At 42.2% G+C, this 26,821-nt stretch overlaps 1 protein-coding gene across 6 annotated transcripts in view; it reads right to left on the bottom strand.

The window, feature by feature from the left end:
• Window positions 1–26,821, bottom strand: part of LOC115109101 (dual specificity protein phosphatase CDC14AB-like) — a 64,170-nt gene that overhangs the window by 12,066 nt on the left and 25,283 nt on the right. For all 6 annotated transcript variants that reach the window (XM_065009623.1, XM_029633697.2, XM_029633696.1 and 3 more), the window contains 7 exons: window positions 25,085–25,151; window positions 13,810–13,872; window positions 13,024–13,111; window positions 12,467–12,697; window positions 9,128–9,266; window positions 3,957–4,128; window positions 2,204–2,307 (listed from right to left, as the gene is read on the bottom strand). In XM_065009623.1, coding sequence (XP_064865695.1) covers window positions 2,204–2,307; window positions 3,957–4,128; window positions 9,128–9,266; window positions 12,467–12,697; window positions 13,024–13,111; window positions 13,810–13,872; window positions 25,085–25,151 — 864 coding nt within the window. The remainder of the gene's footprint in view (window positions 1–2,203; window positions 2,308–3,956; window positions 4,129–9,127; window positions 9,267–12,466; window positions 12,698–13,023; window positions 13,112–13,809; window positions 13,873–25,084; window positions 25,152–26,821) is intronic.

The following is a 26,821-nucleotide window of genomic DNA, read 5'->3' on the forward strand; positions in this document are numbered from 1 at the left end:
CAGGTGTGCCAAGCTTGTAGCGTCATACCCAAGAGGACTCGAGGCTGTAATCGCTGCCAAAGCTGATTCAACAAAGTACTGAGTAAAGGGTCTGAATACTTATATAAATATGATATTTTAGTTCTTGATTTTTTTTATACATTTGCAAACAATTCAAAAAACCTGTTTTTGCTTTGTCATTATGGGGTATTGTGTGTATATTGATCAGGGGGGAAAACAATTTAATCCATTTGAGAATAAGGCTGAAACGTAACAAAATGCAGAAAATGTTAAGGGGTCTGAATACTTTCCGAATGCACTGTATATGTACTTAGAGCACTGGGAAGTGGAAAAGTAGCGATTACTAGCCTAGCGTTCAAAGCACTTTACTGAGTCATGTAGGCTACATGACTAAAACCTCAAACGAAAAGCTCAAAAATGACTTTAGAGGTTTAGAAAACAAAGCAAGTATTTAACAGAAAAGCCCAGCATGACACCAAGCCAATATACTGGATAACCTGCCGGACCGCGCCTGTGTTATTTCAGCAAGGTAACCATGGAAACCAGAGCCCTGAGTCAGATCACAGAGCCACAGACTGTCTCACTAGCTAGGAGACAGATAAATCCAAAACATTCCATTTCGTTGGACGATGTATACCATGCGTTTCCTGTACATACGACTAATACAACTTGAAACCTCCTTGACACTGAACCCAGCAGGGCGGTGGTTTCCATGCCAACCAGAACTTGTCGTACCAGCGAAAATACACTGAACAAAAATACAAACAACATGTAAAGAGTTGGTTCCATGTTTCATTAGCGGAGGAAAAAAAATCCCAGATATGTTCCATGTGCACAAAAATCTTATTTCTCTCAAAAGTTTTTCACAAATTTGTTTACATCCCTGTTAGTGAGCATTTCTCCTTTGACTAGATAATCACTCCACCTGACAGGTGTTGCATATCAAGAAGCTGATTAAACAGCATAATCATGGGGACAATAAAAGGCCATTTTAAAATTAGCAGTTGTCGTCACACAACACAATGCCAGAGATGTCTCAAGTTTTGAGGGAGCGCACAATTGGCATGCTGACTGCAGGAAAATCTACCAGAGCTGTTTCTAGAGAATTGAATGCTAATTTCTTTACCCTAAGCTGCCTACGATGTCGTTTTAGAGAATTTGGCAGTCTGTCCAACCAGTCTCACAACCGCAGACCACGTGTAACCACATACAGCTTCTTTACCTGCGGAATTGTCTGAGGGGGGTTGGGGGGGCTGGGGTGCTGAGGAGTATTTGTCTGTAATAGAGCCCTTTTATGGGGAAAAACTCATTCTGATTGGCTGGGTCTGGCTCCCCAGTGGGTGGGCCTATGCCCTCTAAGGCCACCCATGGTTGCACCCCTGACCAGTCATGTGAAATCCATCGATTAGGGCCTAATTAATTAATTTCATTTGACCGAATTCCTTATATGAACTGTAACTCAGTAAAATCGTAGAAATTGTAGCATGATGCATTTATATTTTAGTTCAGTATACTTCTGGTTTGATTTCTATTTACTTCAGCATTTTGTCTCAGTGCCTTGACGTATACCAGGGACCATCAACTATATTTAGCCGCGGGATCATTTTTTCTTGTGCGGATGGTCAGGTGGCCAGAACATAATTACAAATAATTCATAGACTGCAAATTAACCGCAAGAAGCCTTAACAGATATAATATTGGAATAAAACATAAATTTAGCTTCCATTTGTTTATGATCACGTGTCTCTATTATTAGTGGAAATACTTCGGAACAGATTTCCCAAATTTAAATGTAAATGTAAATGTAAAATCACCTGATATCCTGGTGTTTTTACATTTTTTTACACCCAACAATGAAATTTGTATTTATTATTTTTTGCTCAGAAAACTTAAGGGTGGGGGGGGCAAATAAAACTACCTGGGAAATTCGGGCCTGTGAGCTGCCAGTTGGGGAACCCTGAAGTATACTGATCTGATATCTCCTGTATAGACCTTTAACCTGTCATAGAAGTTGTAATGGCATTATGGTTGAGTAACTGAAATACTTAAATATGTATTACTTTCCATAGAACGGAGGACAGAGTTCAAACGTAACAAGCTATACAGCTAAAGGAGAAAAGTCCTTGAGATCTCAAAAAGGTGGAAACTAATAAAGTGAAAGGATCTTAAAGGGGAAGTTTGGAGTATCCCAGGCAGCTCTTACCTTAGAGCTCCTGTTGTGGCCGACCTGGGCTGGCGCCGGCCCTTTAAGGCACGCAATTTATCTCCTTGGGTCATGCATAGGCCATTCTCCCCAATGTAGTCGTTCTGTGGAGAGAACACATGATCACATAAGATAATGTGGCTAAGTATATACGGTAGATTGGATTAATCTTGACGCTACCCATCCCTTCAGTGGGATAATTGTCATCAACAACCGCTGAATTGCATAGCGCCGCATTCAAATAATATTACTAAAAATATTTATATTCATGAAATCACAAGTGCAATATAGCAAAACACAGCTTAGCATTTTGTTAATCCACCTGTCGTGTCAGATTTTGAAAATAAGCTTTACAGCGAAAGCAATCCAAGCGTTTGTGTAAGCTCATCGATCACTAGAAAAAACATTATGAACACCTAGCATCAAAGTAGCGTGGTCACGAAAATCAGAAAAGCAATAAAATTAATCGCTTACCTTTGATGATCTTCGGATGTTTTCACTCACGAGACTCCCAGTTACACAATAAATGTTCCTTATTTTTTATATCCTAAATACCTCCGTTTGTTTGGCGCGTTATGTTCAGAAATCCACAGGCTCGAGCGGTCACGACAACGCAGACGAAAATTCCAAATAGTATCCGTAATATCCACAGAAACATGTCAAAGTTTTTAAGTTTTTAAAATATATCATCGATAATATATCAACCGGCACTGTCTCTTTTTCAGTAGGAGAGGGAGAGTCAGTGGCTGCCCCACTGTGTTACACAAGCAAAACTCATGCGAACACCCAGCTATCCACCGACCCGATGTTATCTTTCTCGCTCATTTTTCAAAATAAAAGCCTGAAACTATGTCTAAAGACTGTTGACACCTTGAGGAAGCATTAGGAAAATGAATCTGGTTGATATCCCTTTAAATGGAGCGAAGGCAGGCTATGGAACATGGAGCTTTCAAAATAGAAGCCACTACCTGGTTTGATTTTCCTCAGGTTTCGCCTGCAATATCAGTTCTGTTATACTCACAGACAATATTTTGACAGTTTTGGAAGCTTTAGAGTGTTTTCTATCCTAATCTGTCAATTATATGCATATTCTAGCATATGGGCCTGAGAAATAGGCCGTTTACATTGGGAACGTTATTTTTCCAAACATAAAAATAGTGCCCCCTAGCTGAAAGAGGTTAACAGACCAGAATATGGTACTGTTTTGTGTATAAGAACAATTGTCTATAAAAATAAATCCTCTAGTCCAGGGTTTCCCAAACTAAGTCCTCGGGATCCCAAGGAGTGCACGTTTTGGTTTATGCCCTAGCACTACACAGCTGATTCAAATAATCAACTAATCGTCAAACTTTGATGATTGTGTAGTGTTAAGGCAAAAATAAAAATGTGGGGTCCCGAGGACAGAGTTTGCGAAATGCTGCTAAAGTCTGTTTAGTGCTGGTTAGTGCTGGTTTGATTAATAAATTACATTCCAACACATTCCATTACAGGTATGTACTAAATAATACACCGCAGACATCACAGATTTTCTCCAGTCAACAGAGAGAACACTAAAAGGTAGGAGAATATCTGCAGCCTCTTAGCTGGAAACAATGCAGATGTACATCACATCCACAGGGAAAATGGGGCATTGTCAGGGTCCTGTTCATTAGGCACCAAACGGAAGAGAAACTCTCATTTTTGTTTCAGCCTGTTTTATTCCGTTTGGTGCCTAATGAACAGGACCCAGGGCAGGGTTGTGGGCGGCGCTGACCTCTTGAAGGCGGTCGGTACTGTGGGACCTGAGGATGCCAGCGGGGCTGCTGGTGGTAATAGAGGTGTGGGTTGGTCTGAGGGTGAGGTCGTCCATGCTGGAGATGAGGTGAGACACACCCCTCGGCTGCGAACGCTGCATGTCCCCCTGCATCCACATGGCTGCCTGCCTCCTGAGACAAAGAGAGAGAGGGAGGGAGGGAGAGGGAAGGAAGGAGAGAGATGGAAAGATGGAGAGGTTGCATTAGGAAATCCTCGCCTACCATGTGACCTTAAGTCTATAACACCGTGTCACTTGTGGCCTGACCAGAGAGAGACCGATACAGACCAGCTTGTCCATCCATACCATTCCATTGTGTTGGGATGGAAACTATGCCAAGAGATAAGACCATAGCTGCTGTTGAAGGATTGAATGGAGCAGAGGAAACAGAACCCCATTTAATCTTTACCCTTTTGTTCACCCCAGAACATGGACAGATTGGAGAATTAGGACAAACAACATTTACACTGTAGTCATTTAGCTGACACTCTTATCCAGAGCGACTTACAGCTAGGTTCCAACTCCTGGTTTAAAGACAAACACTTGAGCAGACAAACACTTCCCACAGAACGGCTGTTGGGTAAGCCTGAAAAGCTGTCAAAAGTATCCTACTGGTGTGTGTGTGTTAAGGGGGAACACACTCCTCCATGGGGGAAAGTCTAACAGGAAATGGACAGACAATGCACACACACAGAGTAGTCAGCAACTTGAAAGAAGCGGTCCCCTGCCAAAATCTACAACATTTCGGAAAATTCTGCATTTAATTCAGAGGGGAATTCACAGATAGCTAGTCCGGAGGGATGAGTCGAGATGAGGAAGGGGGATGATTAAAGATACTCTGATACAAGCTGTGGAGGACCAGGACAGGAGTCTGTTCAGCTTCACAGATGACCGAATAGGAACAAGACCCGAGCACTGCAACCAGCGTTTGGAACCGGTTCAGGGAACAGAACAAAAACCGGAAAATAAATGTCATTTTTCAAGGAACAGAAACGTAACCGGCAACAAACATGAACTGTTATTTTAAAAGCAGTTCCATGTTGTCATGGCTCTATGTAGTACTGTGCGCCTCCCATAGTCTGTTCTGGACTTGGGGATTGTGGAGAGACCTCTCGTTTCATGTCTTGATCTTTGCAAGAGGGAAGGAATCTGATTTCATTGGTCCTTAACTCAGTCGTCATTTCATTCAGGGTAAGTGGAGTTAGCTGTTAATTAGCCTGCCCCGGAGCAAGTTAGTTCTGAAGGGTTCGTTGCCATAGAATTTACGTGGCTAAAAGGTGGGCCACTTTCATATGACCAGTTATCCTGAGTTGAACGCAGAGTTGACTAAAGTTACCTCGCCAAGTCCTCAAACACAGTGCTCAATTTGAGACGGATCCTGCCACCTTTCAGTTTTGGACTGTTTCGTTCCAGAACCCATTTGCCAGGATTTGGTACATCTCTTGGCATAAAAAATAATTTTCACTGTTTGCAATGTAAAAATTCTAATAAAAGCGATCAGTGTTCATTCAAGTTGCCGCCTCTGTAAATTCTCCTGCCCAGGTGAAAAACGTACTCACATCCTACCATACCTTTGTCTGTACGTTATGCCTTGAATCTATTCTATCACGCCCAGAAACCTGCTCCTTTAACTCTCTGTTCCAAACGTACTAGATGACCAGTTCTTATAGCCTTATCATACTCCTCCTCTGTTCCTCTGGTGATGTAGAGGTGAATCCAGGCCCTGCAGTGCCTAGCTCCACTCCTACTCCCCCTGGTGCTCTCATTAGTTGACTTCTGTAACCGTAAAAGCCTTGGTTTCATGCATGTTAACATTAGAAGCCTCCTCCCTAAGTTTGTTTTATTCACTGCTTTAGCAGTCCGCCAACCCGGATGTCCTAGTCGTGTCTGAATCCTGGCTTAGGAAGACCACCAAAAACCCTGAATAACATCTTCCGACAAGGTAGAACTGCCAAAGGGGGTGGTGTTGCAATCTAATGCAGAGATAGCCTGCAGAGTTCTGTCTTACTATCCAGGTCTGTACCCAAACAATTCAAGCTTCTACTTTTAAAAATCCACCTTTCCAGAAACAAGTCTCTCACCGTTGTCGCTTGCTATAGACCACCCTCTGCCCCCAGCTCTGCCCTGGACACCATATGTGAATTGATTGCCCCCCCATCTATCTTCAGAGCTCGTGCTGCTAAGTGACCTAAAACTGGGACATGCTTAACACCCCGGCCATCCTACAATCTAAGCTTGATGCCCTCAATCTCACACAAATTATCAATGAACCCACCAGGTACAACCCCAAATCCGTAAACACGGGCACCCTCAGATATCATCCTAACCAACTTCCCCTCCAAATACACCTCTGCTGTTTTCAACCAAGATCTCAGTAATCACTGCCTCATTGCCTGCATCCGTTATGGGTCTGCAGTCAAACAACCACCCCTCATCACTGTCAAACGCTCCTTAAAACACTTCAGCGAGCAGGCCTTTCTAATCGACCTGGCCCGGGTATCCTGGAAGGATATTGACCTCATTCCGTCAGTAGAGGATGCCTGGTTATTCTTTAAAAGTGCATTCCTCACCATCTTAAATAAGCATGCTCCATTCAAAAAATGTAGAACCAGGAACAGATATAACCCTTGGTTCTCTCCAGACCTGACTGCCCTTGACCAGCACAAAAAAATCCTGTGGCGTTCTGCATTAGCATCGAATAGCCCCCGTGATATGCAACTTTTCAGGGAACTTACACAGAACCAATATACACAGGCAGTTAGGAAAGCTAAGGCTAGCTTTTTCAAGCAGAAATGTTCATCCTGTAGTACAAACTCAAAAACAGTTCTGACACTAAAGTCCATGTAGAATGAGCGCACCTCCTCCCAGTTACCCACTGCTCTGAGGCTAGGAAACACTGTCGCCACTGATAAATCTACTATCATTGAGAATTTCAACAAGCATTTCCTTAAGGCATTTCCTTAAAATATATAAACGCAACATGTAAAGTGTTGATCCCATATTTCATGAGCTGAAATAAAATATCCCCAAAATTTTCCAGACGCACAAAAAAGCTTCTTTTTCACAAATTTTGTGCACACATTTGTTTACATCCCTGCTAGTAAGCATTTCTCCTTGACCAAGATAATCCATCCACCTGACAGTAGTGGCATATCAAAAAGCTGATTAAACAGAATGACATTAGCCTCCCGAGAGGCGCAGCGGTCTAAGGCACTGCATCGCAGTGCTAGAGGCGTCACTACAGATCCGGGTTCGATCTTATACACATTTTACAGACACAGTCTATTTTACAATAGTTATGTTTTGTTTGTTTTTAGTCCTTCCTCTATTTCTGATGTCCATCCAGTTTGATATCTATTTGTAACTTTGCTATTTCACAAAAGTTCTGATCCTATATACATTTTACAGACCCCGTATGTTTTACATGGTTTATCTTGCTTTTAGTCCCACCCTTCAGCTCCATTCAACCTCTCCCATCTATCTCTCAACAGCATCCATTTTGGATTTCTATTTGCCATATATTTTTCAACTGTGCTATGATGCTTCACAAACTAATTGAACCTTTCTATTCTCATAGCTTCTACAGATTGTAAATTAAAAATAAACATTTTTGCTAAAATAATTATTATATTATTGATAGATTGACTATGGCTTTTCAAATCACCCAGTATTGCTATCATTAGTTCTAGGCAAATGTTGCAAATGTTGCAATTCTTCAGCCATTCCTGGACCTGTGACCAAAAACGAGCTACATATGGACAATACCAAAATAAATGATCTAATGACTCTGCCTCCTAACAGCAGAATCTGCAGAGCTGGGAAGATTGTATCCCCCCATATATATAACATTCTATTAGTTGCAAGAATTTTGTATAGTAATTTAAATTGAAACATTTGAAGTTTTGCGTATCAATTCATAAACCATGTGCCATGGAATGGGTACATTGAAAATCTCTTCCCAACGATTTTGCAATTTATATGGCACAGCTGTCCGTTTTTTGGTCCTTAAATGAAATTTGTACATGATTTTATTTATTACACTTTTCTTTAACCATTTATGTTCTTTAAAACAGGGCCGACACAAGTTCCTTACTTTTTCCCCCCTTCTACTTGCCTCTTCCATTTTTGTGGTAATGCTGCAATTAATTGGTTGTAATTTTGGATAGAGCAGACATTTCCATATGTCTGTGTTAGCTGCATGTGTGACATAACTCCACCAGTCCTATTTAAGATATCATTCACTAAAATTATACCTTCTTTAAACATTTCTTCGAAAAATACAGTGTTTTTATCCATTAGTATATTTGAATTTAACCACAATATTTGTTGTATTATTTGTTCTGTCTTTTCAGGTGGATTAAACTGAAATCATGTTTAAAAAATAAAGAAAATAAATGTGACTCAAGTTGAGGGAACTTGCAATTGGCATGCTGACTGTAGGTATGTCCACCAGAGCTGTTGCCAGAGAATGAAATGTTAATTTCTCTACCGTAAGCCGCCTCCAACAATGTTTTAGAGAATTTGGCAGTACGTCCACCCAGCCTCACAACCGCAGACCACGTGTAACCACGCCATCCCACATCCCGCTTCATCACCTGAGGGATTGTATGAGACCAGCAACCTTGACAGCTGATGAAACTGTCGGTGTGCACAACTGAAGAACTTCTACATAAGAAATCTACTGTCAGAAACCGTCTCAGAGAAGCTCATCTGCGTGCTCGTTGTCCTCACCAGGATCTTGACCTTGACCTGACAGTTTGGCGTCATAACCGACTTCAGTGGGAAAATGCTCACCTTCGATGGCCACTGGCATGCTGGAGAATATTTGTATTTTTTTTAAGGCATCTGCGACCAACAGATGCATCTCTGTATTGCCAGTCTTGTGAAATCCATAGATTAGGGACTAATTCATTTATTTCAATTAACTGATTTCCGTATATGAAATGGAACTCATTAAAATCTTTGACCTTGTTGCATTTATATTTTTGTTCAGTGTATATGAATGAGACATGTAGCTGAATTAAACTGATCTAGGACCAGCTATTAGGAGTACTATATTTTTGTTCAGTGTATATGAATGAGACATGTAGCTGAATTAAACTGATCTAGGACCAGCTATTAGGAGTACTTACTCCTCCAAGAAGTGCTGCTGAGGCCCGATAATAGAGCCCGGCCGGCAGACCCTGATCCAGGCGATGGTCTCTGCTGCCGTGAAGTGGTAGTGCTTCATTAGGTAACAGCCTATCAGGGTACCAGTACGCCCAAGGCCAGCTGATGACAAGAATGAGCGAGTGAAAATAATGAGGATTTAATTTTTCATGAATAAGGAATTGAATAGAACATATTAAAAGTAACAATGTCATCAGACCTGATTGAGATATATATATATACACACACATATACACACACACGTCAAAAGTTTGGACACACATACTCATTCCAAGGTTTCTTGATTTATTTTCCACATTGTAGAATAATAGTGAAGACATCAAAACTATGAAATAACACATATGGAATCATGAAGTAACCAAAAAAGTGTAAAATAAGCTACATATATTTTATATTGGAGATTCTTCAAAGTAGCCACCCTTTGCCTTGATAACAGCTTTATACACTCTTGGAATTCTCTCAACCAGCTTCATGAGGTAGTCACCTAGAATGCATTTCAATTAACAGGTGTGCCTTGTTAACAGTTCATTTGTGGAATTTCTTTCCTTCTTAATGTGTTTGAGCCAATCAGTTTTGCTGTGACAAGGTAGGGGTGGTTGGTATACAGATGAAAATAATCCTAATCTCATATTGCTCAAACAGCAAACCTGGTGTCAAAAAACAGATAAAGTAACACCTCGCAGCACAACACCTCTCCCCTATTTGACCTAGATAGTTTGTGTGTATGTATTGATATGTGGCTACATGTGCCTTTAAATTTTTTTTTTTGTAGTTCTGTCTTTGAGCTGTTCTTGTCTATGGATGTTCTGTATTATGTCATTCTGTATTATGTTTCGTGTGGACCCCAGGAAGAGTAGCTGCTGCTTTTGCAACAGCTAATGGAGAGCCTAATAAAAAAAAATATTACAAAATTGTCCTATTTAGCAAAAGACCAACTCCATATTATGGCAAAAACAGCTCAAATAAGCAAAGCGAAACGACAGTCCATCATTGTTGTAACTTTAATGTGTTTGAGTTAATGTTTAAGTTTATTCTTTGAGCTTTATTTAAGGATATTTCTTTGGATTTATTTGCATATGTAATTGTATTGGGTTGTGTTGAATTACGCTTTTTGACTGCAAGTCCCAGAATGCCTTGCGAGAGGAATGAGTGATAACGCGCCAATTATGTGCAGGTGCGAGTGATTGTGGCTGACTTTCCGACAGCATCTTACCTGCATTGCTCTGTACCAAAACAATTGTTGTTAAATGTAACGTGAACAAGTATTCTTACTAAAAGAAGCTTTCGTATCAAACCCGACGTCCCGAGTCATTACTTTGAAGTTAGTTAATCTAAAATTTGGTGCCGTAACCCGGGATATGAGCTGCGACGAAGAAGTGGCTGAAATGGCTGAGGAGGAACGTCGGCATGAAGCAGAAAGAATGAGACGAAAGCGGGGTACCATTCGAGGCGCAACAACTCGGATTTTGAATCAGATTGACGTGGAAATATCCCAGTCAAATCCGGATACTGATCAGGCTATCAGACTGCTAAACAGTCATCACTAGCACATCAGAGGCGGCTGCCTACAGACATAGATTAGGAATCACTAGCCACTTTAATAATGTTTACGTATCTAGTAGGGTTGCACATTTTGGGGAATATTCAGAGGTGGAAACTTTGTGGGAATTAACAGGAATATATAGGACCTAATGGACCTAAATGCAAATTAATATTAATACCATTTAAATGTAGATGTTTTTTGCATTGGATATATCTACCATCTACCACTGATACAGAAACATAAACATTTTACCTTATCATAAGTAGACATAATTGCAAATGATTAAATCCTTCCAATAGAAATTAAAAACCAAAAAAACAATTTAGTCTCATCGCTACAACTCCCGTACGGGCTCGGGAGAGATGAAGGTCGAAAGTCATGCGTCCTCCGAAATACAACCCAACCAAGCCGCACTGCTTCTAAACACATCCAACCCGGAAGCCAGCCACACCAATGTGTCGGAGGAAACACCGGCCGGCTGCGACAGAGCCTGGGCGCAAACCCAGAGTCTCTGGTGGCACAGCTAGCGCTGCGATGCAGTGCCCTAGTCCACTTTAAGCACCAGCTGTCAGAGCAGCTCACAGATCACTGCACCTGTACATAGCCCATCTGTAATTAGCCCATCCAACTACCTCATCGCCATATTGTTATTTAATTTGCTCCTTTGCACCCCAGTATCGTGACTTGCTCACTCATCTTCTGCACATCTATCACCCCAGTGTTTAATTTGCCATGCTGTAATAATTTAGCCACTATGGCCTATTTATTGCCTCACCCCCCTTATCCAACCTCATTTGCACACACTGAATATATCTATTGTATTATTGACTGTATGTTTGTTTATTCCATGTGTAACTCTGTGTTGTTGTTTGAGTCTCACTGCTTTGCTTTATCTTGGCCAGGTCGCAGTTGTAAATGAGAACTTGATCTCAACTAGCCTACCTGGTTAAATAAAGGTGAAATAAATAAAAATTGTCCTGCTGAAAGGACAATTCATCTTCCAGTGTCTGGTGGAAAGACTGAACCAGGTTTTCATGTAGGATTTTGCCTGTGCTTAGCTCAATTCTGTTCATTTGTTATCCTGAAAAACTCCCCAGTCCTTAACGATTACAAGAATACACATGACATGATGCAGCAACGACTATGCTTGAAAATATGGAGAGCAGCACTCATTAATGTGTTGTATTGGATTTGCCCCAAACAGAACACTTTGTATTAACAACGTCACCATGTTCAAAGGGATATTCAATGTTTGCTTTTCTTATTTTTACCCATTTACCAATAGGTGCCCTTCTTTGCGAGGCATTGGAATATATCCCTGGTTTTTGTGGTTGAATCAGTGTTTGAAATTCACTGCTCGACTGATGGACTTTACTGATAATTCTATGTGTGTGGTACAGAGATGAGGAAGTCATTCAAAAATCATGTTAAACACTATTATTGCACACAGCATGAGTCCATGCAACTTATTATGTGACTTGTTAAGCAAAGTATCAGACCTGCATAAAACAGCCCTTTGGGGCCAAGAATACAAATTGAGCATTGTATTACTGATTAACTTGGCTCAGCCATGTAGGCTACATTTTGTGAACTCTAAAATCCCTCTCAACATATTTTAAATAGTCAGGGTACGCGTGATTTAGCTTTCCAGGCACACCAATGCAATACATCAATATAGTCCCAAAAAAGCAGAGTCCATATGCCAGGCAAGCTATTTGAAATATCTCAACAGATACTGCAGTGTGTGTGTGTCTCTCACCCTTGCAGTGAACGGCCACGGCTCCATCGGTGCTCTCACAGATGTGCAGGAATCGGCGGGTGATGACGTCGTTGGGTGTGCTGCCATCCACGAAGAACAAGTCGTAGTGGTCGAAGCCGGCATCCGTGAAGCGCTTGGCGTCATAGATCTTCTTGTTGAGCCGCACCACTGTGGTAATGTTGTGTTTCCGGAAGTAGGGGAAGTACGCCTCTGGGGCATGGAGAGGGTAGCCTGGGTTGGGATGGGGAGGAGATTAAAGGTAAGCTAATTTGTGTAAAACGTAGGTAAGGAAAACTGATTATGTTGAAGCATAGAGCAATCTTCCTTAGTATGTTGTCAAATGTATTACTACACTAATGGTGCCATCTGCTGTTACAGAAGAGAAAGGATTAGCGAGAACAGATGCATAGGGAAAGTCTACCTGAATCTAAACCTGAACCCTGTCAAGGTTCATCGGTCGAGACAACTGTACTAAATTACTCTAGAACAGCGGCTGTTTTTCTTAAAAGGGGAAGAGCACATAAAAGGTCAAGGACTGAATCCAAAACTCGTCTCACCATTCTCTATTTTACTTTTGGGATGGGGTCCACTGAAGGCCAGAAACTTCCCCGGCACGATCCAGTTGAAGTCACCGTTTTCCACTCGCTATAACACAGAGAGAAGGGAGAAGACTGATTGTCTCGACTGATTGGGAATGTTGTGAATCTGAATAATTGTGTACATGCAGGGATTCCTTGTAAAGGAGGTCTTGGTCTCAATGGGATTTCCCTGTTTAAATAAAAAAAGGTACAAAAAATAAAAGGACTCATCAAACAGGGCCCCAGACTGATATGGACAAAAAACGTTCCTAAGACTTTAGCCTTTACTTAATCAGATTGGCCTACAGTTAGTAGCCATCTTTAGTAACAACCTAACCTTACACTGCAGGTGGGCAAAACTGCACAAACCGATCTGGGACCAACAATGGCACGACGGCAGAGACAGGCTAGTTTGGTACGCAATAGGTCATTATCAACAACTGCTCAATTTGCAAAGGACCAATCCCTCCTCTTTGCTGCTTTTGTTTTAGTGACCAAGTGCCAAACACTTTTTTCGGTGACAATATTCTGTCTGTTTTTGCAGAGTCGGGTCAAATGAAACTGATGACGCTCACAGAAGACTATTTATGAATCTAAAAGGTCATGTCAGGTCATCAGTGGAGCGCAAAGTTTTGTAACATCTTAGAGTGGGATTGTGAATATTGTAGGTGTGCTGCGGTTTGCATTTACAGATGTTTCGCCGTTCAAACTGATGAGTGGGCACTTATTATTGGAGCGGGTCCAATGTCACTATGACAACATTACCTCGTAGTGCTCATATTCGTCCACGTCAAATGTCTCAAAGTCAAAGAATCCATGTTGCAGGGCCTGGAGAAAAGAGAGCAGAGACCGTTTAATATATATATATATATACATACATACAGTACCAAAAGTTGACACACCTACTCAAAGGGTTTTTAATTTTTACTATTTTCTACATTGTAGAGTAATAGCGAAGACATCAAAACTATGAAATAACACATGTGGAATCACATAATAACTAAAATATCAAAATATTTTTTGATATTTGAGATTGTTCAAAGTAGCCACCCTTTGCCTTGATGACAGCTTTGCCCACTCTTGGCATTCTCTCAACCAGCTTCATGAGGAATGCTTTTCCAACAGTCTAGAAGGAGTTCCCACGTAAGCTGAGCACTTGCTGGCTGCTTTTCCTTTACTCTACGGTCCAACTCATCCCAAACCAACTCAATTGGATTGAGGTTGGTTGATTGTGGGGGCCAGGCCTGTGTGTCTAAACTGATTCATGACCAAGCAAAACTAGTGACCCAGGCAGCCCCAGAACTACATTGACCTCAAACTCTCGGTCTGCTGGGAAGCCTGAAGCAGCATCATGATGACCGATTATAATCTGTTATGGCGGAGATCAGCAAAGTGACCCCCGCAGACATTATCAGCTGTATCAAACTAAGCCACAGCCTGTCATGGAAAGAGCAGGTGTTCTTAAATGTTTTGTACACTCAGTGTACAATGTTGGTAATGATAGGTACACAGTGAACAGTCAGCATCCAGCCACCAGGATCATGGTGAGCCTGAGGAGAACATGATATCACCATGCTCCTTCCCAGTATTCTATCCTACTCCACACCACTGTGTCCCTCTTGTCTAAGACCTGTGACATTTGTGGCAGTGGTGTCAAATAGAGAGGGTCTGATTATAAGAGTGTGTGTGAAGCCAGTACTACACTGTAAGAGCCATATGCTGCTGAACTGTTATCGATAAGCATTAGGGGGTGATTCACAACACTGTACAAGGAAGTAAATTATTTAGTGAATTTTATAGTTCGGCTGAGCGCCCCCCTCTTTTTATTTTTTAGCTCAAGTCCTGGTGGTCCGGAAGTTTAGACTGGTTCTTTATCCACAGGAAATCAATTATCAACTGGTTTAATGGACTGGACACAGACATCACAGTTCTGGTTTATCATGTCTAGATCAGTCACAGACTACAAAGTCAGTATAATAGCCTAAGAGATGATTTATTTATTTTTATCCAGTTGATAAACCAAAAACTGAAATATATTTTCATAAGTATTCAGACACTTCACTCAGTACTTTTTATGCACCTTTGTCAGCAATTACAGCCTCGAGTCATCATGGGTATGGCTACAAGATTGGCAAACCTGTATTTGGGGAGTTTTTCCCCATTATTCTCCGCAGATCTTCTCAAGCTCTGCCTGGTTGGATGGGGAGCGTTGCTGCACAGCTATTTTCAGGTCTCTTCAGAGATGTTCGATTTGGTTTAAGTCCAGGCTCTGGCTGGGTCACTTAAGGACATTCAAAGACTTGTCTAGAAGCTACTCCTGCATTGTCTTGGCTGTGTGGTTAGGGTCGTTGTCCTGTTGGAAGGTGAACCTTTGCCCCAGCCCTGAGCACTCTGGAGCAGGTTTTCATCAAGGATGTCTCTGTACTTTGTTCCGTTCATCTTTCCCTCGATCCTGACTACTCTTCCAGACTCTGCCGCTGAAAAACATCCCCACAGCATGATGCGGCCACCACCATGCTTCAGCGTAGGGATGGTGCCAGGTTTCCTCCAGACGTGACGCTTGGCATTTAGGCCATAGTGTTCAATCTTGGTTTCATCAGACCATAGAATCTTGTTTCTCATGGTCTGAGTGTCCTTTAGGTGCCTTTTACTAAGGAGTGGCTAGCGTCTGGCCACTCTACCATAAAGGCCTGATTGGTGGAGTGCTGCAGAGATGGGGGAACCTTCCAGAAGGAAAACCATCTCCATAGAGGATCTCCTTCAGAGTGACCATTGGGTTCTTGGTCACCACCTTGACAAAGGTCCTTCTCAGTTTGGTTGGGCAGCCAGCTCTAGGTAGTCTTGGTGGTTAAAAACTTTTTCCATTTAAGAATAATGGCCACTGTGTTCTTAGGGACCTTATATTTTTTAAATTAATTTATTTAAAAAACAATGAAATGTCAAATCACTTTATTAAACAGAAAGTCAGAGTAGGAGACTACCCCGTTCAGACAGGGAAACAGAGTGGACAAAAAAAGCACAAACATTGGATATGTGAACGTGCCGTGGGCACGTGCATGCACAGTCTTTTTCCATCCCCTATTCTCCCTGCCAGGTCTGTAGTGTTGACCGCTGTCTGTGAGCTGCTCTCTCTCCCAGGCCTGTGTTAAGTACCTTTTCTCAGTTCTCCTGGGCAGTAGGTTCCTCTGCCAGCCACAGTAAACAGTGAAAATGTACTACTCATGCTCTGTACCATGTTAAGGTTTACAAAGGAAGGAGATCCCTTTAAAACCTCAAGGATCCACTCTTTATTTTTTAGTTGCCTAAAATGACTTCTAACTGCCTGCAGCAAGGATATGCAATATTCTTGATACCATTTGAAAGGAAACACTTTGAAGTTTGGAATGTGAGAGGAATATAACATTGTATTTTCTTTTACAAGATCTAAATTAAAAAAATATATAAGTTTTTGTTGTATCATCATCTATGTACATTTGTGCGTGTGTACCACGGTTTTCGTTAGGAAAATTAGGTGCCGGACAACGTGACCTGCAAGATTTTAATTTACCATTTCCATCCAACTACAACATTTTCCGTCAAGATAGAACTGCCAAATGGGGAGGAGTCTCCCTTATAGATATTATCCTGACCAACTTGCCCTCCAAATACAACTGCTGTTTTCAATCAGGATCTTAGGGATCACTGCCTCACTGCCTGCATCCATTATGGGTCCGCGGTCAAACGACCACCTGATCACTGTCAAACACTTCTGCAAGCAGGCGCCTTTCTAACCGACCTGGCCCGGGCATCCTGGAAGGATATTGACCTCATCCCGTGAGTAGAGGATACCTGGTTGTTCTTACAAGTAATTTCCTCACCATCTTAAAAAAGCATGCCACTTTCCAAAAATGTAGTACTAAAAACAGATATAGCCCTTGGTTCACTCCAGACCTGACTGCCCTCAACCACAAAAACATCCTGTGGCAGACTGCAATAGCATCGAATAGTCACTGCGATACGCAACTTTTCAGGGAAGTCAGGAACCAACACTCAGTCAGTCAGGAAAGCAAAGTCTAGCTTTTTCAAACAGAAATTTGCATCCTATAGCTCTAACTACAAAACGTTTTGGGACAATGTTAAGTCCATGGAGAATAAGAGCACCTCCTCCCAGCTGCCCACTGCACGGAGGCTAGGAAACACTGTCACCACTGATAAATCCACGATAATTTCAATAAGCATCTCTACGGCTGGCCATGCTTTCCTCCTGGCTACCCCAACCAACAGCTCCACACCCCCTGCAGCTACTTGCCTAAGCCTCCCAGCTTCTCCTTAACCCAAATCCAGATAGCAGATGTTCTGAAAGAGCTGCAAAACCTGTACCCGTACAAATCAGCTGGGCTAGACAATCTGGACCCTCTAACATTATCCGCCACCATTGTTGCAACCCCTATTACTAGTCTGTTCAACCTCTCTTTCGTATCGTCCGAGATTCCGAAAGATTGTAAAGCTGCCACGGTCATCCCCCTCTTCAAAGGGGGTGACACTCGAGACCCAAACTGTTACAGACCTAAATCCATCCTGCCCTGCCTTTCTAAAGTCTTTGAAAGCATTGTTAAACAGATCACAGACCATTTTGAATCCCACCGTACCTTCTCTGCTGTGCAATCCGGTTTCCGAGCTGGTCATGGGTGCACTTCAGCCACGTTCAAGATACTAAACGATATCATAACCGCCATCGATAAAAGACAGTACTGTGCAGCAGCACCACATTCTTATCGGCAGACTCAACAGTCTTGGCTTCTCAAATGACTGCTTCACCAACTACTTCTCTAATAGAGTTCAGTGTGTCAAATTGGAGGGCCTGTTGTCCAGACCTCTGGCAGTCTATGGGGGTACCACAGGCTTCAATTCTCGGGGCGACTTTTCTCTGTATATATCAACGATGTCGCTCTTGCTGCGGATGATTCCTTGATCCAACTCTACGCAGACGACCCCATTCTGTATACTTCTGGCCCTTCTTTGGACACTGTAAACAAACCTCCAAACGAGCTTCAATGCCATACAACACTCCTTCTGTGGCCTCCAACTGCTCTTAAACGCTAGTAAAACAAAACGCATGCTATTCAACTGATCGCTGCCCACACCCGCCCAGCATCACAACTCTGGACGGTTCGGACTCAAAATATGTGGACAACTACAAATTCCAAGGTGTCTGGCTAGACTGTAAACTCTCCTTCCAGACTCACACTAAGCATCTCCAATCCAAAATTAAATCTAGAATCGGCTTCCTATTTCACAACAAAGCCTCCTTCACTCACGCTACCAAACATACCCTCATAAAACTGACCATCCTACCGATCCTCGACTTCGGCGATGTCATTTACAAAATAGCCTCCAACACTCTACTCAACAAACTGGATGCAGTCTATCACAGTGCAATCCGTTTCGTCATCCTAATGACTGCAACTCTCCAATGTGACTAGTTGGCAACAATGTTGCTACATGATACACATTATTACTCAAGTTTTGGAATGGATTGATACTATACATGACACAGGGGCAGCATATGTTGATCTGGCCTAGGGTGGTAGCAGAACTGCTAGGACTGGGCCTGATGAACACAATGTGCTTCTAATTTACTTGCGTTTGCAGCAGACCTTTGCCTGATCAAAGAGAACAGATGGGAAGTAAAAACTGTAAACTCCTTGGAAAAGCTTTACGCCCATCAGCCTCGTTACTTTGTCCTCAAGGCACGATCGTGAGGCAGTCTGTCGGTTTTGAAAAAATAATCTCCTCGGCGGGAACACTGGACACAGGGATAATCAACACAATTTATGCCAATTTTGCCCAGTCAGGGAACACTTAGCTATAGTGCCTATGAGGACCTCACGTCTTTTGCGTGAGTAAAAATAGCACACCCAACACTAATTTCCAAGCAGCTTGAGGATTTATTAGCCCATTTGCCTTTGAAGTTGAAGCACATCAACTGGTATTTCCATGAATGAATAAAAAGCGTTATTTTGCAATGGATTTATTCATTTTTCTCCAGACATCTTAATGGATCAGCTTTTCATACATACAATATTTGTTTTTCATGTATATACAGTTGAAGTCAGAAGTTTACATACACCTTAGCCAAATACATTTAAACTCAGTTTCACAATTCCTGACATTTAATCCCAGTAAAGAATTCCCCGTTTTAGGTCAGTTAGGATCACCACGTTTATTTTAATGTGAAATGTCAGAATAATAGTGGAGAGATGTATGATGTATTTCAGCTTTTATTTATTTCATCACATTCCCAGTGGGTAAGACGTTTACATACACTCAATTAGTATTTGGTATCATTGCCTTTAAGTTGTTTAACTTGGGTCAAACGTTTTGGGTAGCCTTCCCCAAGCTTCACACAATTAGTTGGTTGAATTTTGACCCATTCCTCCTGACAGAGCTGGTGTAACAGTCAGGTTTGTAGGCCTCCATGCTCGCACACACTTTTTCAGTTCTGCCCGCATATTTTCTATGGGATTGAGGTCAGGGCTTTGTTATGGCCACTCCAATACCTTGACTTTGTTGCCCTTATGCCATTTTGCCACAACTTTGGAAGTATGCTTGGGGTCATTGTCCATTTGGAAGACTCATTTACAACCACGCTTTACCTTCCTGACGGATGTCTTGATGTTGCTTCAAAATATCCACAATTTTCCTACCTCATGATGTAATCTATTTTGTGAAGTGCACCAGTCCCTCCTGCAGCAAAGCACCCCCAACAACATGATGCTATCACCCCCGTGCTTCACTGTTGGGATGTTGACTCAAATTAAGTTAATTAGCCTATCAGTAGCTTCTAACGCCAAGACATCATTTTCTGGAATTGTCCAAGCTGTTTAAAGGCACAGTCAACTTAGTGTATGTAAACTTCTGACCCACTGGAATTGTGATACAGTGAATTATAAGTTAAATAATCTGTCTGTAAACAATTGTTGGAAAAATTAATTGTCATGCAAAGTAGATGTCCTAACCGACTTGCGAAAACTAAAGTTTGATAACAAGAAATTTGTGGAGTGGTTGAAAATTTTGTTAAATGTAAACTTCCGACTTCAACTGAAAAAAATTAATAATAATTGCGTCCAGAAGCTAGCATTTACCGGTGGTTTTTTAAATGTTTATTTCACCTTTATTTAACCAGGTAGGCTAGTTGAGAACAAGTTCTCATTTACAACTGCGACCTGGCCAAGATAAAGCATAGCAGTGTGAGCAGACAACACAGAGTTACACATGGAGTAAACAATAAACAAGTCAATAACACAGTAGAAAAAAAAGAGTCTATATACATTGTGTTCAAAAGGCATGAGGAGGAAGGCGAATAATTACAATTTAGCAGATTAACACTGGAGTGATAAATGATCAGATGGTCATGTGCAGGTAGAGATATTGGTGTGCAAAAGAGCAGAAAAGTAAATAAATAAAAACAGTATGGGGATGAGGTAGGTAAATTGGGTGGGCTATTTACCGATGGACTATGTACAGCTGCAGCGATCGGTTAGCTGCTCAGATAGCAGATGTTTAAAGTTGGTGAGGGAGATAAAAGTCTCCAACTTCAGCGATTTTTGGAATTCATTCCAGTCACAGGCAGCAGAGAACTGGAAGGAAAGGCGGCCAAATGAGGTGTTGGCTTTAGGGATGATCAGTGAGATACACCTGCTGGAGCGCGTGCTACGGGTGGGTGTTGCCATTGTGACCAGTGAACTGAGATAAGGCGTAGCTTTACCTAGCATAGACTTGTAGATGACCTGGAGCCAGTGGGTCCGGCGACAAATATGTAGTGAGGGCCAGCCGACTAGACCATACAGGTCGCAGTGGTGGGTGGTATAAGGTACTTTAGTAACAAAACGGATGGCACTGTGATTACTCAGCAAACTGGATGCAGTTTGAGTATTGGAAGCCGTTTTGTAGATGACATCGCCAAAGTCGAGGATCGGTAGGATAGTCAGTTTTACTAGGGTAAGTTTGGCGGCGTGAGTGAACGAGGCTTTGTTGCGGAATAGAAAGCCGACTCTTGATTTGATTTTCGATTGGAGATGTTTGATATGAGTCTGGAAGGAGAGTTTACAGTCTAGCCAGACACCTAGGTACTTATAGATGTCCACATATTCTAGGTCGGAACCATCCAGGGTGGTGATGCTAGTCGGGCGTGCGGGTGCAGGCAGCGAATGGTTGAAAAGCATGCATTTGGTTTTACTAGCGTTTAAGAGCAGTTTTAGGCCACGGAAGGAGTGTTGTATGGCATTGAAGCTCGTTTGGAGGTTAGATAGCACAGTGTCCAAGGAAGGGCCAGAAGTATACAGAATGGTGTCGTCTGCGTAGAGGTGGATCAGGGAATCGCCCGCAGCAAGAGCAACATCATTGGTATATACAGAGAAAAGAGTCGTCCCGAGAATTGAACACTGTGGCACCCCCATAGAGACTGCCAGAGGACCGGACAACATGCCCTCCGATTTGACACACTGAACTCTGTCTGCAAAGTAGTTGGTGAACCAGGCAAGGTAGTCATTAGAAAAACCGAGGCTACTGAGTCTGCCGATAAGAATATGGTGATTGACAGAGTCGAAGGCCCTGGCCAGGTCGATGAAGACGGCTACACGACACAAGTGATTAATTCTTCAGCCCAGTGGCATGCTAATGAGGGCACTGGGAGAAGCCCGGGCAGAGAAACAGCCAAACAGTGAATCATGGAACAGATCACTGTGATTAGAACCAAAACAGCCTGTAATTAACACAACAGGCTGCCGTCTGAGCCAACACCATACATTAGAGACTCACAGCATTACAGGACCATAACGAGGTGGGGAAATGGGTGCTTAAAGCACCAGCAAAACAGCAACGAAGGGAAGTAGGCAAGTTGTTCTGAGGGCTATATACTAGCCTATACCAGGACTTGTATACATTTCATGACAATTAACAAAGCAAGTTTAAATTCACCCCAAATCCTCATTTCAAATAAATGGGCACTGGAGTTTAAAATCTCCTGTAAATTTCAATATCGCCACGGATTAAGGTGTTATTCCCTGCCTCTCACAATGGGAAGAGACATTCCCTAGGTTTTTGGGGAGTGATGTAGTGGGGTAGGTGAGCGCTAGGGCCTTTTGGGGAAGATGGCAGAAAAAGCTGGAATGTGCAGAGGGATCTGAGACATTCCTGTCCGATGGGTGTTTGACAAATCTTTCTGGAATGACATGGCCAAACACACACACACACACTGACAGACAGACAGACAGATTCAGCTGTAGTACGTCTCGACTAGAGGTCGACCGATTATTGGAGGACCAAAAAAGCCGATACCAATTAATCGGACGATTTTTATTTATTTGTAATAATGACAATTACAACAATACTGAATGAACACTTATTTTAACTTAATATAATACATCAATAAAATCAATTTAGCCTCAAGTAAATAATGAAACATGTTCAATTTGGTTTAAATAATGCAAAAACAAAAGTGTTGGAGAAGTAAAAGTGCAATATGTGCCATGTAAGAAAGCTAACGTTTCAGTTCCTTGCTCAGAACATGAGAACATATGAAAGCTGGTGGTTCCTTTTAACATGAGTCTTCAATATTCCCAGGTAAGAAGTTTTAAGTTGTAGTTATTATAGGAATTCTATGACTATTTCCCTCTATACCATTTGTATTTCATTAACCTTTGACTATTGGATGTTCTTATAGGCACTATAGTTTTGCCAGTGTAACAGTATATCTTCCGTCCCTCTCCTCGCTCCTCCCTGGGCTCGAACCAGCAACACAACGACAACAGCCACCATCGAAGCAGTGTTACCCATGCAGAGCAAGGGAAACAACTACTAGAAGGCTCAGAGCGAGTGATGTTTGAAACACTATTAACGCGCTAATTAGCTAGCCATTTCACTTCGGTTACACCAACCTCATCTCGGCAGTTGATAGGCTTGAAGTCATAAACAGCGCAATGCTTGACGCACAACGAAGAGCTGCTAGCAAAACGCACGAAAGTGCTGTTTGAATGAATGTTTACGCGCCTGCTTCTGCCTACCACCGCTCAGCCAGATACTTAGATACTTGTATGCTCAGTCAGATTATATGCAACGCAGGACATGTTAGATAATATCTAGTAATATCATCAACCATGTGTAGTTAACTAGTGATTATGATTGATTGTTTTTTATAAGATTAATGCTAGCTAGCAACTTACATTGGCTTACTGCATTCGCGTAACAGGCAGTCTCCTTGTGGAGTGGAACGAGAGAAAGGCAGGTCGTTATTGCGTTGGACCAGTTGAAGACCAAGGTGAAAATCTGTCGTTCTGCCCCTGAACGAGGCAGTTAACCGACAGTTCCTAGGCCGTCATTGAAAATAAGAATGTGTTCTTAACTGACTTGCCTAGTTAAATAAAGGTATAAAATAGAAAAAAGAAAAAAAAATTAATCTGCGCCCAAAAATACCGATTTCCGATTGCTATGAAAACTTGAAATCAGCCCTAATTAAATCGGCCATTCTGATTAATCGGTTGACCTCTAGTTTCAACCAAGTGTTGATGCTAAGTACGTAATAAGGTCACATCATCCCATTTTAAAAGGAGGCCCTCCATTCCATGTCAAAACATGGACAGAACCTTTGTAGCTAAAAACACAGCACAAGCACTGTAAAGCTTTCTCCATGACTTCCAGCAACTAAATGGACCAGGTTTGCACACACTACACAGAAATATACAGGAAAAAAAGCCTAAGGTGGCACCATAAAGATGTTCTGGGTTTTGTTTGTATAGTTCTCATTCCCTTTTGACCACTAGATTTGCCATTAAATACAGGGAACGTTCTGAGAGACCCTGCATCTACAGGGAACGTTCTACCCAAATACTGACCTCCATATCTGATCGGAGGAGGATTAGTCAGCCATGATAAGAACAGACCGAGGCACACACTGCCGGCACCATAAGTCCCCAGCTTAGCCACTGCGAGAGAGCGAGCGTGTGTGCCTTCGTCCATGTACCTGCAGGGAAGTGTGCCCCACATACTGTGCCACGTGAGTCCATGCTACCTTCCTACCGCTCACCACCACCCCCCCCAACAAAGTAGAACACCCTCATACCCCATAGACTACACACAACATAGGATCCTCCACCCACCCGGACTACAGAACTCTGCCCTCAGTCTGGGATTATGGTCTTAATAATGCTAGGTCAGGATGTGCGGGCAAAGCTGTAAACAAAGACACTTCTTTAGACTGCTATGGCAGGTTTGTTTGACCATGGAGTCTCAATGCAATTTTGGTTGGATAAAAGCAGGTTATTTAAGCAATAAGACCTGAGGGAGTCTGGTACATGGCCAATATACCACGGCTAAGGACTGTTCTTAAGCACGACAACTCGGAGTGCCTGGATACAGCCGTTAGCAAAATATTCCATGGCTATCCCCCGAGGTGCTTTATTGCTATTATAAACGGGTTACCAAAGTAATTAGAGCAGTAAAAATATATGTTTTGTCATACCCGTGGTATACGATACACCACGGCTGTCTGCCAAATCAGCATTCAGGCCACGAACCACAGTTTATAATTGGTCCTATGAGACAGATGAAAAACTTTAATTTGTAACCCCCGTCACACTGCAAGACTCATCCTAACCCATTACATTGAAATAGGTCTAGATTTCCTCAGTTTAGACTGAAGGTGTTATTAACTTCAGGTTATGATGCATAAATACCATGTAGATGTTTGGGGTTTCAAATCATTTGGATGAAGGTAATTACACATCAACATTGACATGTGTAGTTAACCTAAGGACAGAAATAAAATAAGTACTGTGTTTACATTTAGGCTACCATGGTAGTTACTGAGTAAGTGAAGACCAGCATCACTTCCTGTAAAGTGTTAGCTTGCCTTGGATATAAAAAGTGCTTAGAATGGTGATAGAGGGAGGAAGAGAGGGCGCAGGAGGAAAGCAATCAAGATATGTTACAAAAATTATTAAAGTTCAATTTAACATTACAATTTACTGTAAATCCAATAACTCCATAAATACACACAACTCACTTTCCGGATTCCTTGTAGGCAGTTGAGAATCGTCAGGTTGTATGTGCAATTTCCAAACGAGGCATCCCTGAAAAACAAAGACATGAAGGCTTGAGTGAACGATTCATTGAAAAATGAGTGAATGATAAGAGTGTCGCAATGAACACATCAGAGATTGGAAAAACTGGAGCCCACACATGGGTACTTTATAGGTAGAGCTATGGATGGATAAGAGGGGTATACAAGGTGCTCTTTGAATAGGGTAAGCTATATATTCTCCATGTTTTCCTAAGTACTTCAGAGAGATTGGCAGAGGACAGCCAATGTAGCATCCTCATCCCCCTAGGACCATGCCTCAGGACTACCTGACATGACGGACTCCTTGCCGTCCCCAGTCCACCTGGCCGTGCTGCTGCTCCAGTTTCAACTGTTCTGCCTGATTATTATTGTACCATGCTGGTCATTTATGAACATTTGAACATCTTGGCCATGTTCAGTTATAATCTCCACCCGGCACAGCCAGAAGAGGACCCCACATAGCCTGGTTCCTCTAGGTTGCTTCCTAGGTTTTGGCCTTTCTAGAGAGTTTTTCCTAGCCACCGTGCTTCTACACCTGCATTGCTTGCTGTTTGGGGTTTTAGGCTGGGTTTCTGTACAGCACTTTGAGATATCAGCTGATGTACAAAGGGCTATATAAATACATGTGATTTGATTTGATAACAACCCTCCAGACACACACCCACATCAGATTCAAAATACAGCAAACATCCCCATTGCACACAGACACAAATAAGCAACTCTATCCAAACCTATAAAATAATGATATCATCTTCGTGGGACATGGGTACCAAGAGGAATGCTCCAATAGAACCAGGCATTGCGCCAGGACAACATTGATGTCACCATACACTTAGATCTAGAACCCCTGATATACAGGCTGTGGGTGACACTGAGTCACCTTGGAAACAATTACCATTTGCAGTGTCTCATATTATGGGATAGATGGACACTAAATAATAGGCCAGAGACAAAGGAGAATAAAAAAAACGTTTTCAAACAGAGCTTGAAACAGGGCTCTGTATATTCATGGTGCAAAGCGGAAGACGTTCTCCATGTTCTTATGGGGATGTTGTGTGCAGAGTTGGCCCTGAGAGAGGACACCAGACAATGTGGGAGAGATCTTTCTAGAGATATCCTTCACAAAATCCAAGCATTTGCATTGCAGCCCTATTTGGCCTAGCCAATAACAGAGTTTGTCTCAAAAACACATTTACGCACACACAAACTGAATGTACATTATGCGCAAGTTTACTTGATTCCTCATTTCATATGCATATTGTAGATGGCAGAAAGAATCTGGGTCAAAGTCAGCTGTCGTGTTCCCTTTCCACTCTTGGAGTGAAGCTGCAGGCTGTGAGCGTTCTGCTACTGACAAGAACATCAGCGTGAATGGGAGAGGTTCAACCAAGAACCTTCAAGAGGCCACCTACACAAAGCAGTGCGGCGGAAGCATGAGGAGCTCAGTTACCGTGACACCACACACAGACATTCACACAGAAAAAACATTTGTGCATGTGTGTGATTATATGCCACAATGTGTTGAGTCTCTGTATCGTAATGTGTATCAATGTACTACTGTGCGTGTGAGTCAGTCCATTTCCCTGTCATGACAGTGTAGCAATACCATCTCAAACTCCAGTCCTCACACAGCTAAAATAAGTCAACCACTAATTAGTAGGGCTGTGATGACACCAGTAC

This window comes from Oncorhynchus nerka, linkage group LG25 (genome assembly GCF_034236695.1).
Source record: "Oncorhynchus nerka isolate Pitt River linkage group LG25, Oner_Uvic_2.0, whole genome shotgun sequence".
In the NCBI taxonomy this organism is placed as follows: domain Eukaryota; kingdom Metazoa; phylum Chordata; class Actinopteri; order Salmoniformes; family Salmonidae; genus Oncorhynchus; species Oncorhynchus nerka.